This window comes from Mixophyes fleayi, chromosome 9, assembly GCF_038048845.1.
Source record: "Mixophyes fleayi isolate aMixFle1 chromosome 9, aMixFle1.hap1, whole genome shotgun sequence".
In the NCBI taxonomy this organism is placed as follows: Eukaryota; Metazoa; Chordata; class Amphibia; order Anura; family Limnodynastidae; genus Mixophyes; species Mixophyes fleayi.
Window position 1 is genome coordinate 113,237,689 of NC_134410.1, and position 12,129 is coordinate 113,249,817.

At 41.1% G+C, this 12,129-nt stretch overlaps 1 protein-coding gene across 1 annotated transcript; it reads right to left on the reverse strand.

Annotated features, from left to right (window-relative positions):
• Window positions 1-1,673: 1,673 nt before the first annotated feature.
• On the reverse strand, window positions 1,674-9,240 carry HSD17B10 (hydroxysteroid 17-beta dehydrogenase 10). Its single transcript, XM_075184987.1, has 6 exons — window positions 9,148-9,240; window positions 7,288-7,452; window positions 6,899-7,063; window positions 6,147-6,275; window positions 3,269-3,377; window positions 1,674-2,159 (listed from the first exon to the last, which is right to left on the reverse strand). Exons 1-6 carry the CDS (start codon window positions 9,169-9,171, stop codon window positions 1,969-1,971), a joined length of 783 nt encoding a protein of 260 aa, XP_075041088.1. The 5' UTR covers window positions 9,172-9,240; the 3' UTR covers window positions 1,674-1,968.
• Window positions 9,241-12,129: the final 2,889 nt, after the last annotated feature.

A 12,129-nucleotide genomic window follows, 5' to 3' on the forward strand; every position in this document is an offset into this window, starting at 1 on the left:
TAGCGATAGGAAGAATTATTGAAAAGCACATTTTTTGCCTGGTTTTCTCTGACTGAAGCATTTTTCATTTTAAATAAATAAATTCAATATTCTACCACAGAAAACCCTTCTGTCCTCAAATTTGTTATTTGTTTTGATAGATTAAAATGAATTATGTGATCATTCCCGGTGAAACTATATAGTATGTATTTATATACAGTGTAGTATTCTACCAGGAATTCTGTACAATATTACATTAATTGAATACTGCCTAGGTTTCCAGCCATCAATTAATACAATTCAAGATCACTTTAGTTCATGATCTGTAATGGTAAAGAAACATTTACTGATGGAACAGAAAAAGCAGCAATTAAAAGTTGGAAAAAAAACAATTGAGTATCCACTCTTTATTCAACCCATAGAGTTGCACAGATTTCCAAGGCTTTATCCCTCTTAAGTAACTTTTCTCTTTCAATTCATTATCAATGTCTTCGAGTATTAACCATTTAAGGTCAGATCCATCTTTCCGAGTGTTCAAACTTGATCACATTTTTTCCACTCAGAAGTGTCCTAATGACAGATTTATGCCGATCAGTAAGACTACTAGCTGGATGCCTCATTTGGTTTAAATAAACAAGGCCACGTGGATCTGATATCCGGGAAGCCATTCCTTTAGTATAGAACTGATGCCTTTTTTTTTTTTTTTAAAGATGTCCCTTTAATGATAGTTACAACTTTAGCACAAAGACAGGGACATGCCATTTTTTGGGCACAAAGGAATTGTTGTTTTGACTATCTTTTTGGGATATGTCAGGAATTATGGTCTTCGTATTGGCAGATGCTGATTGGTGGATTCCAATAGTAAGGCTTTGTGAGAAAAGGTGTATTGAACCTTGTGCAGAGGGCATGAGTCTGGGGACTGAAGTAACAGTAATCCTAGAAAACAGTCAGGAGTGATCTAGACAGATACTGTCCGAAAGATAGAGGTCAAGAGCCAGAGAGTCATCCGAAAACCAGTGGTCAAACACAAGAGAGCAGCTAGGAAGGTACAGGGTGCTAGTTAACAGAGACATGTTCAATAAACTGTTTATATAGGCTTGAAGTTGTGGTAACAAGCCTCAGGTTCTGGCAACTCATTACTAGCAGCAGGTCATTAGACCATTCCCTGCAGAAACTAATGCAAAGGGTGCAGTAGGTTGTTTTTCTGAGCCTGTGGCTCACTGTGTAGAGGCTGCACTTCTGCAACCCAGAGTTTGTGGTTTAAGCCTAGCAGTACCAGATTCATCCTGGGAATTGGTGGTGTCCTGTAGAACAATAAACTCTGCAGCAGCCTCATCCTGCTACAAAAGAGGTGTGATCTTAAACGACGACCCCGCTTGCTAATATGTCAGGCATATGGCACTGGCACACCATGGTGTTAACAATCCTCATTTATAGAAGTAGTGGCTCTTTAAAAGGAGAAACAACTTTAGTATCTTACAATATTCTATTACTTGATATTATGGGTGAAATCTGATTTGACCTTATAATATGTTCACAAAACAACATTGAGGATTTTCTTTCCCCAATTAGATCCAAGACTGTTTTGCTTGATTTTCCCAACCTCAGACCTTGGCGTGAGGGCCATTCCTTACACTCAAATCCATAATTGTTTTCTTCAATAAAAGAATAAAATTAGATACAGACTACAGAAATCAAATAATCCAATTTAATTCTTTAAGCAGAAACAATCTTATTTGCTCCTACAAACCGTATAATCTAATGAATCGAGGTCACAATCACAGTTTATAATGTTTTACCATAAAACATGGCTGGTCTTCCACGTCTTATATAATCTGTTCATAGATTTCTGGGTACATTCCCGGCATGCGAGACATGACACAGTCATCGCAGCCTTTACACTACAATCCAGCTCTGTGTTCAACAGAGCAATGACGCCTCAAGACGTGGACGGAAGGCCTGGTGGTTTCCCATATGCTGCTCACTCTATTACGGCTGCATGCGAAGGGCGCCATCCAGACGGATGACTTCTGCATTCAGCATGGGGTTCTCCACGATGGCTTGTACCAGGTGGGCATACTCTTCGGGGTTGCCTAGTCTGCTGGGGAAAGGTACCTGCTTGGCAAGGAACTCTCGCGCCTTCTCAGGAAGCCCAAGTAGGAGAGGGGTTGCAAATAAGCCTGGAAATTGAGAATATAACATGACAACAGAGCAAGAACATCTAAAATACTTTGCTTAAAAAGACCATATAACAGTACCTATATACTGCAAGACTAAAATACTAAATAAAATTGGGCACATTCATGAACATTCTTCCACAGGTAACTGAAGGAAACGTTATGCGATCCATAGCATATAATCAGATTATCTCTCATTGTTCCAGTGAAGTGTAGAACATGAAATGAAAGTCAAGGTCTGGTTGTTTTTGAGAACAGACTTTTTCTCCATCGTTACCTGTGAAACAGATTCCATAAACACCCCTCATTATCTCGCCGCTGCCTCTCTCATAGGGAATAGTAGAAGTGCAAAGGTCTTAACGGTCACTTCAACAAACCATTTAAGTTTCCAGTTCTATATATATGAATAGGCCACACAAAACACATACTTTATTGCCAAAGTTGTACTTATCTTGGTTATTCGCTAGACAAGAGGTACAATTTTACATGTTTGATAGATTTTTGGAGAAAAAAATAAAAATGGGTTAATTGTGACCATTTGTCTTTGCAATAGGAGGGAGGGGGGAGGGGGGGCTCTGAAGAAATGCGGGCTCCACAAAGGATGTTTGAAGTGCAGAGCTGTATCATGCCACCAATTCCCTCCCCCACATTAACTACAGTTAAAAGACCCAGCATGATAATACTGACATATCAGCATTTGGACTTTAATATCCAATTACAACGCTGGCCTGAAGCCACAGTATGCTGACACAGCTCTGCACAGTTCTATGGCAACGAGAAGTAAGGTCCCAGGGAAGAGACCACCGCAAACAATACAAAGGGGCCCGGCAGACTTGGAAATGTCCAATTGCCTACACACTCTGGAGGCAGCCACTTTGTGGGCAGAACCAGCATGTAGCCTATCAATTTACTAGCACCCAATGACATCACTCAAGAACCGCACGATAAACTATTCACAAGGCATCGGCCCCAGGTGTATGGATAGGCAACATTCTCATTAACATTGCGGCTGCCTCCACTGTGCACAGGTTCATTTTAAGTCTACAAAATTCTGATGCTCAGCAGATCAACGTTATGCAATTCATTAAAACAGAGGTAAAAAAAAATTGTACCTGGAGCAATGGTCACAACTCTGATCCCAAGTGGAGCCAGATCCCGAGCGATAGGCAGAGTCATTCCTACAATTCCTCCTTTGGAGGCAGAGTACGCCGCCTGCCCAACCTGCAACAGCACAGAGATACTAAGTGATACTAAGTGACAAAGTAGTAGTAATCCAACTTGCTCCATTAGGGAAAAAAGCAAAATAAAACACTGATTTAAATTTGTGCACTAGAGAGAAACATTAACACAAGACACTAAATGTAATCAAACCTAATTTTTTTCTAATAAACTAATACTGCAGTGCATTACCCAAGATGCAACAAGCGGATCTGAATAGTCACCATCCAAACTAACACTGGGCCAGAACTGTGGCCTGAACAGTATTTTGACACCTTTGTTAATCCATGCCCCAATTTTTTTCGCATTTAAAATTAGTCTAGTGTCATATTAAGGAATAACTAATTCAAATATTCTTGTTATAGGACTTTATTTAGTTTCTTTATTTAGCTTTTAGTACAGTCACATTTGTTTGTTCTATCACATCATTCTTTTATCGTCTCCAGTCAGCATGATTGAGCCGTCACAGCCCTCTCGCAACACAATGCCATCCAAAGGGCAATGGATGTCTATGACCACAAACACAGAGAAGCAAGTACAACTCCCCAAGATCACTCATTACCCGCACAGAGGAATAGCATAGGACCAAGTCTAGAGTACCGGTTCCAATACCCCATCCTCAGGGCCCTTTAACAGTGCAGGTTTTCCAGGTGACATGTGACATAATTATACCCCCTGTGGATCTGTAACAATGTGTCAGTCAGTAATGAATACACCTGTGCTCAAGCAAGGAGATCTAGAAAACCTGCACTGCTGGGTTTGAGAAATCCTGGGCTAGAATAAGCATAATTAAGCACTGACATTTATTTAAGCCAGTGTCCCTAAACGACGGTTCAGAAGGAAGATGGTACACGACTAATAAAGAGGCTTCTCTGTATATTTGGTTCTCATGAATCAAAGAAGCAATCTGCAGGCTCACAAATAAGTATACTGCTATATTACACACCTAGTCATGACATATAGCATCGCTCTGTATAATTACATTACTTGGTCTCCTCAAATAGTAAAATGTATGTCTAGGTTTTCTAAAAAATTGCTGCTAAAGGAATACAAGGTTATCCTAATAGTTGCACTCTATAAAAATCTGACCGGTAAAAACGTGTTGTATTATTTGAAAGAAAAAACTTTTTAATATTGCAAATTAAGACACAAGTTTGCCTGTGAGAAAAAGTTTTGGGTTTTAAAAAGTTGATTAATCATTTGTGTGACTCTGTAGGAAGTGATTGGTGGAGTGCGGCACCAGTGGGCCAAGCTAAAATATCTACTATATAAATGCCTAGTGGCGTGTGTGAAAAAAAAAAAAACAAGCTGCAGTGCCACCTGCTGGGCAGAGTTATACACTGACCTATATATTTCTTGAAGGAGAAGTGACAGTTGGGAGTGGTTGGTGGTTGCCGGGGGCGACAGTGGGGAGTTTTTAACACCTTAAGTAGCTTGATGAAGGATGTGGCGATGAAGATGAAGGATGAGGTGATGGAGAAAAATGATGAGGTGGTGACATGTGGACAAAACCACGTTAAAAAAGGGCGTTTGCGTTGGGAAGTAACGCTCTTCCCCTGAGGAGGCCTGGGCTAGGCCCAAATGCATGACAAGAACCTTTTTAACACCTTAAGTAGCTTGATTTGACTAGAATGCATGAGTATCATGCACGGGTTAACTTGTATTTTATAAAATGCAACAGTGCATTGTGACCAATATAGTAGTAGAAGCGAAAGAAAGAAAGCCAATGTAGCTCTAAAATAAATTGTCAGTTGTCCTTAGAACGTGTTGGCTAACCGGTGACACTCCAGGTGTTGTGAAACTACAAGTCCCAGCATACCTTTCCAGCAATAAGCTGCTATATATTGGCAAAGCATGCTGGGTCTTGTAGTTTCACAACACCTGGAGTGTCATTGGTTAGCAAACACTGTCCTAAGAAGACTGCACATCAAATAGACAGACCCAATCGGAGGAGAATAAAGCAAGCAAAAGCTAGTCTAAAATACACAATAACCAAGCTACCAGCTAAAAAGCAAACACAAGATTTGCAGTTAGTAAAACATAGGGAGGAGTAGTAAGGATAAAAGCTGAATGGTGTGTATATGTTGAAAGAAACATAATTTGCCATCTGCCTACTCTACTATAACAAAATTTACTATAGAAGAGGTGCTATTGAGCTCTCACAATGAAAAGTAGATAAGACAAAAGATATTCCAAACACTGACCTTCAAATATCTTCATTTTTGGCAAATTTGTAAATCTTTCACTTGGGTTGTTGTGAATACTATAAGAACTTAATAAAGCAATCTGCATGTTTTATTACATTTAATGTGCTACATGTACATGTGTGTTTATACCTTGTATTTGTGAGTCCAAAGTTGCTTAAGAGGGCAAGGAGAGGCACCAGTACAAAAAGTACTTATCCTAGTGGATAAGTGGATTAGTCTCCCATCAGAGGTGGGAGAGCAATTTAAACATGATTGGGATAGACATAAGAATCTCCTTACAAAGAATAAAAGATCAAATCGGGTTTGAGGTTACCACAGGTTAAAAGACGGGCAGACTAGATGGGCCAAGTGGCTCTTATCTGCCGTCAAATTCTAGGTTTCCAAGTATCCAAACCAAGGTCATTCTCTTGTGTAATTCCGCTCATGTAAAACTATTTAACTGAATAAAATAAAATTTCCACCATGCACTGTAAATTATATTTACAGACTACACAATACATTTTCTTTTTACTTCGCAAGCGGAATATAACTAAAAGGTTTTAGGTTGTTCCATAAAACGCCTGACCTGTCCGTCAAAGGCAGCAATGCTGGCGGTGTTAATTATGACTCCTTTTTGCCCATCAACGTCCGGCTCATTCTTCACCATCTCTGTGGTCGCCAGACGAATAACATTAAATGTGCCAGCGATGTTCACCTGCAAGCCAAGCAAAAAATGTGGACAATATAATCAACTCCTTTAATTACACCTTTGAAAAGACAAGATCCGCTTAACATCCGGAAAATCCATCTTGCTTAAGTCGCCAACTTGACTTATTACATCAGTATATGTTACCTGTTTATAACTTGCATTAAGAGGACAAGCAATAAATGCCTTCATAAGAGAATTAAACAGAGCTATCTGAGTGGGGCAGCACGGTGGCTTAGTGGTTAGCACTTCTGCCTCACAGAGCTGGGGTCATGAGTTCAATTCCCCAACATGGCCTTATCTGTGTGGAATTTGTATGTTTTCCCCATGTTTGCATTGCTTTCCTCTGGGTGCTCCGGATTCCTCCCACACTCCAAAAACATACTGGTAGGTTATTTGGCTGCTATCAAAATTGACCCTACTCTCTCTGTCTGTGTGTATGTTAGGGAATTTAGACTGTAAGCTCCAATGGGGCAGAGACTGATGTGAATGAGTTCTCTGTACAGCGCTGCGGAATCAGTGGCGCTATATAAATAAATAGTGATGATGAGTTTAATACCATCATTTAGAACAGTATTCCAGCATCTACAAAAAAAATCAAGCTAGAGTGCTATGTGGTTATCTATACTCACATTTATGACTCTCTGGAAATCCTCCAAGCTGTGAGGCCGCAGTTTGGTTTTGTTGTAGGTTTTTATAGCCACCGCGATGCCAGCGCAGTTCACCACAATATTCACCCCTCCATACTTTGAACGGGCCACCTCCAGTGCATTCTGCACATCAGACTCTGAGGTCACCTAGGTTCAGTCATCAGTAAGAGGGAATGAAAGCAAAGGTCACTATAATCAGATGATTAATGATTAATCAGACATTTATGCAAGAAAAAAAAAAAAAAAAAAAAAAGACTCTAGAGGCAGATGGATTTTTTACTGGTGGCCAAAAGTGGTCTTTCTGTAATTTAATATGGCCGCCATCTTCACAAGTCCGCCCCTGTGAGCAACAGATTTATATATATACCTACATCAGTGGGAGCAAATGTACACTTCTCTCCAAGAGACTGAGCCACGGTGTTCCCATCAGTGGTTGGTAAATCTAGGATGACAGCGCTGGCTCCCTGTCGTACTAACCGTTCCACTGTGGCCCGACCAAGACCTGAGGCACCCCCGGTGACAACGCCAACCAGGCCCTGTAATGAAAAGACTATAGTTGTAGACAGAAATACACAAAGACAACAACACTTAAAAACATTAAAACAGACAAACAACACATGCGTCTGTCATGTATACACGGTGGAGGAAGATATTTTGTGGGCTTTAACAATATTTTTGATTGAAATACAACGGAGTCAGACATATTGTCGGCAAAATCAACATCTATAAGAATGCAGCCTACCAGCTAGCTAGGAACCAGTGAGGTCACTGGTTCCTAGTGAATTGTTTATTTCACAAAATGGACACCTCCACTGTGTGCTGGAAACAAATGCTCTTTAATTTGAACTACACAGGATGCAAAAAAAGGTATTCAATGGGGGAGATTCCATTCAGCGCGAGGTGTCTCTGAAACGTCCAGAGACGCATCACTGCGACGATATGGCAGAAATATCCACTTATTTCTCCTTGCATCCCAGAGAGGTGCGCAGAAAAACTAGCGGAGATTGGGCAGCACGGTGGCTCAGTGCTTAGCACTTCTGCCTCACAAATGGGATCATGAGTGCAATTCCCGACCATGGCCTTATCTGTGTGAGTTTGTATGTTCTCCCCGTGTTTGCGTGGGTTTCCTCCGGGTGCTCCGGTTTCCTCCAACACTCAAAAAACATACTGGTAGGTTAATTGGCTGCTACCAAATTGACCCTAGTCTCTCTGTCCGAGTGTGTATGTTAGGAAATTTAGATTTTAAGCTCCAATGGGGCAGTGACTGATGTGAGTGAGTTCTCTGTACAGCGCTGCGGAATAAGTGGCGCTATATAATTAGCTGATGATGATAATGATTTCTACCATAACGGCTGGGAATGTGCGCAGTTGGACATGGAGGTGATGTCACATCACCAGCAATTAAATGTGCCCCAATATATCTAATTATTATTATTGGCTCTAGCAAGATAATTATCCTGTACAATCTTTTTCTCCCTCTGTCACAGGAGAACATGAATACATTACTTCTCTAATACTGTCTGTGTGTGTGTGTGTGTGTGTGTGTGTGTGTGTGTGTGTGTGTGTGTGTGTGTGTGTGTGTATGTTAGGGAATTTAGACTGTAAGCTCCAATGGGGCAGGGACTGATGTGAGCGAGTTCTCTGTACAGCGCTGCGGAATCAGTGGCGCTATATAAATAAATGGTGATGATGATGATGATACTGGAACCAAAATCTAATATAACTTTGCAATGCGATCATATTATGCCCTCGCTTTCCTACTTATTTGCCACTTGCAATAACTTGAGTTCAAAAAATTGGTGTTAAAACATATTTACCCTCAATGTTTTAATTCAGCGAATGCAATTGGAAAATAAATGTGAAGAGGAGCACAATATCAGCTAGGGTTTGTGGGAGTTATATGGATGTGCAAATAATATTATTATATATTATATTAACAAAACTAGATCATCCAGGTAAAGCTGGACATCTGCTGCATGGGTTACAATGCAATCAGTGCACAAGCATGCTGGTCCCTGCATAGTACAGTGTGACTTGCAGTGTATCATGTGTATTACATACGTGTGTCATTGGACATGTGACCATGTATGAAGTGCACACAGTGCAGGACTGCAGCAGTTATAAAGCATGCATGCATCAGAACGCATTGCAGTAGTTCCCTGTACCACCATACAGTCACACACTGACCTGACCACACCGCCTGCGTCACCTTCCCCCGGCCACTAACTCACCTTCAAGCTCCTCAAATTCGCCATGTTTTCCCCCAGAACCCTGGCAGAGCCGTCATCCAATCACCTGTCAAGAAGTGGAACGAATAACCAATCAGAACAGGCGAACGTCACCAGTTGAAATAACTTTTCAGCCAGTAAGAAGGGCGATGGCTTGTGCAGTTAGCCAATCAAACTCGCTGCCAAGCTGCGCGGCGCAGTCCTAAAGGGATGACACGACATTCTGCCGACTTTATTGCTTAGCAGCAGAAATAAAGGCAACGTGTAGAAGTCTCATTCCCAGGAGGCGCATGCGCGGAATTCTCCAGGGTCCTGAAACAACTGATAACTGAGGTCACTGATCTCTGCTGCATGCTATAACAATTACTTTAATAACATAAATCTATATGTATATGCATTGCTATGTAAAGTATATCTTAAGGAGAGGAACTATTTTCATATATAAAAATGTATAAATCTATTAGTTGTCCATAATCTTTTAAATGCATTAAGATTGTAAAGTATTGGTCTGAGTCAGAGCAATGCTTTAAGATCTTAATGCCTTTAAATAAGTATGAACAACTTATAGATTTAAATAACTTATTTATGTCTGGATCACTTACAAATAACTTATTAAACATATTAATTTTAAATAGGAGTGCAATGTACCTCTGTATATCATTGCAAATATACTTATCCTTTTCTACTGGTTTGTGTTTTGTATGGAAATGTATGGACTTCGGACACAGTTTGTCATGTTTGGGTTTTGCAACTGTCTAGAGACAGGTAATCTCATGTTAATTAGACCTTCTCATCGCTCAGTGACCAAAACGTCTGTTGAGCCTGACGGACAGGAGGAGGTAATTATACTTGCTGGTAGACTCCCTATGCAAGTGATCGCAGATGAATGTGAATTTTGCAAGTTAAAGTACGTTCAAAGCAATATTATAGAAATGTTATATCCTAATGGTAAACACTCAATAGAAAACCTCAGAAGTAGTGGCACCGCTAGTAGCAATGTAAAAAGGTGTTAATCCCCTCCAGGGTGATTTATGTGCAGGCTGCATGAATCAATCTGGACTGGTTAAAGGGGCAGGAGGCTGGATTACCTCCTGCCAAGCTAGTGTCCCCAAACTGTATTTTAAGAGCCCTGTGTTACACTGAAATATATCATACCATCTGTAACTTCTGGAAAGATCGCTAGTACCACAAACTGGCATGTGTAACTGTCCTTATTAGGAACATCACTGTTTCAAGATCCTGCTTTGACGACTACTTACCCTGCTGTAATTCTTGTGACCTACAAATTAGACCAAGGGGTAAATGTATGAACCTCCGGATTCTTCATCTCCGGCGAGTTCAGCGTCTTCAGCGCTTAAATTTAAAGCGGCGCTGCCTTGTAAAGGGAAACTTTAAATTTAAGCGCTGAAGACGCTGAACTCGCCGGAGATGAAGAATCCGGAGGTTCATACATTTACCCCCAAATCTAATCCGCTATCCGGCTGTTCTGAGGTTGGGACCCTGCAGCCAGTACCAATGCTCTGCCCACTACCCTGCAGCTCTGGCAGTGTGATAGGCCGGGGAACCATCCACAGCAACCCTGATCCGAAGGCAAGAGGTCAGGTGTACCAGCCCAGGTGTACCAGCAAGGGGGTACACAGCGAGAGTTATCCAGAAGGATGCGGTCCTAGGTGCCGATGAAGGAGCCTAGTGGTGGCAGCAGCAAAAGCCCCTCCTACTGCGGTTACAGGGCGCATTTGGGATAAAGAAAAGGGGATGGTTGCAAGGCAAGCACAGCCGGTCCCCAGCAACATAACAGACAGGGTGGCATAGCATGTTCATCCTGTCACACCTACTTAATATAGACACGTTCTTAAATAATATAAATAGATTAGGTGGATGGAGAGATTCCTGTTGGTGGCCCTGTCTCTGACACAGCATGCCTTAATATTAATATACATATCTCCAATATCCATTGTGTTTACTGGACACCATGCATCCTTTATAATAGCCGTATACTATATAACATGGAAAAAGGCATCTGTATGATTGTAAATAAAGTCCGTTTAGGAGGGAATTATATAAAATATGGAACATTGTCATCATCTTAGATGTATGATACAACCTTGCTTGCTGGTCCTGAAATCTGAGTTTGGAGTTCATAGGAATTCACATTATTCTTATGTTCCAATGCACCATCTCTATTGCTACTATGCTTTGTTGATGAATACGGGTCACGGTCAGCTCTGCTGTAACAGACAATGCACTGCAGGATACGTCCAATACATATGGGGAATATAAAGTCACGTACAAAAAAAAAGTAATCAGTTAATGTCACCTCTTATAGTTATTAATGACAAAACATTTTTAGGAAGTTATTAATGTCTACTGTACATAAAATGCATTTTTACAGCTGCTCTTGATTGCAAACACATGTTCTAGCAGCATATGCGACCATCATCACTAGTAATCTGCACTTACACCAGACCTGTAGCTGGTGTAAGTGATATGACAGAAATACATGTACCTTTGAGATGCCCAAAGCTTGAATCGGACACTGCTGATTGCACCCGAGCTTGGCACGCACTCACTGTACATTGACTACGTGCATACGTCCATTACCCACCCTGATCCACCCCTGAAATTGTAGTCTGTAGTAGGGTCCTTTGCGCTCAAAGATGAATCAGACGTTGCTGCACTCTCTGGCGTATGGTTTGTTTCTGGGCATGCGCAGAAGGATTTTTACGCAAAATACGGCACGTATTGGCATTTACGTTCCTTTATTAATCAGGCCCTTTGTGTCTATCTTATAGAGTAATATCTGAAATACATCACACAGTAAGGTATTTTAAGGTTTGTATCTAACTTAATTATTTGTCTCTCTCACTAACTGCCCCAAGTGTGAGGAGGCCCCAAAGGTCTCTCTTTAACCACTACCACAAACTGCCCCCTGGAGCGATTTGTCTGTTGGAGAGGTGACCCACACCAAAATCATCATCATCACTC

What these genes read in the sequence shown, in the direction of transcription:
- HSD17B10 (XM_075184987.1), bottom strand. Translation starts at nt 9,171, where the DNA reads ATGGCGAATTTGAGGAGCTTGAAG. An exon ending in CGAATTTGAGGAGCTTGAAG is followed by an intron (nt 7,453 to 9,147) that starts GTGAGTTAGTGG and finishes TTTTCATTACAG; the next exon opens with GGCCTGGTTGGCGTTGTCAC. An exon ending in GTACATTTGCTCCCACTGAT is followed by an intron (nt 7,064 to 7,287) that starts GTAGGTATATAT and finishes GACTGAACCTAG; the next exon opens with GTGACCTCAGAGTCTGATGT.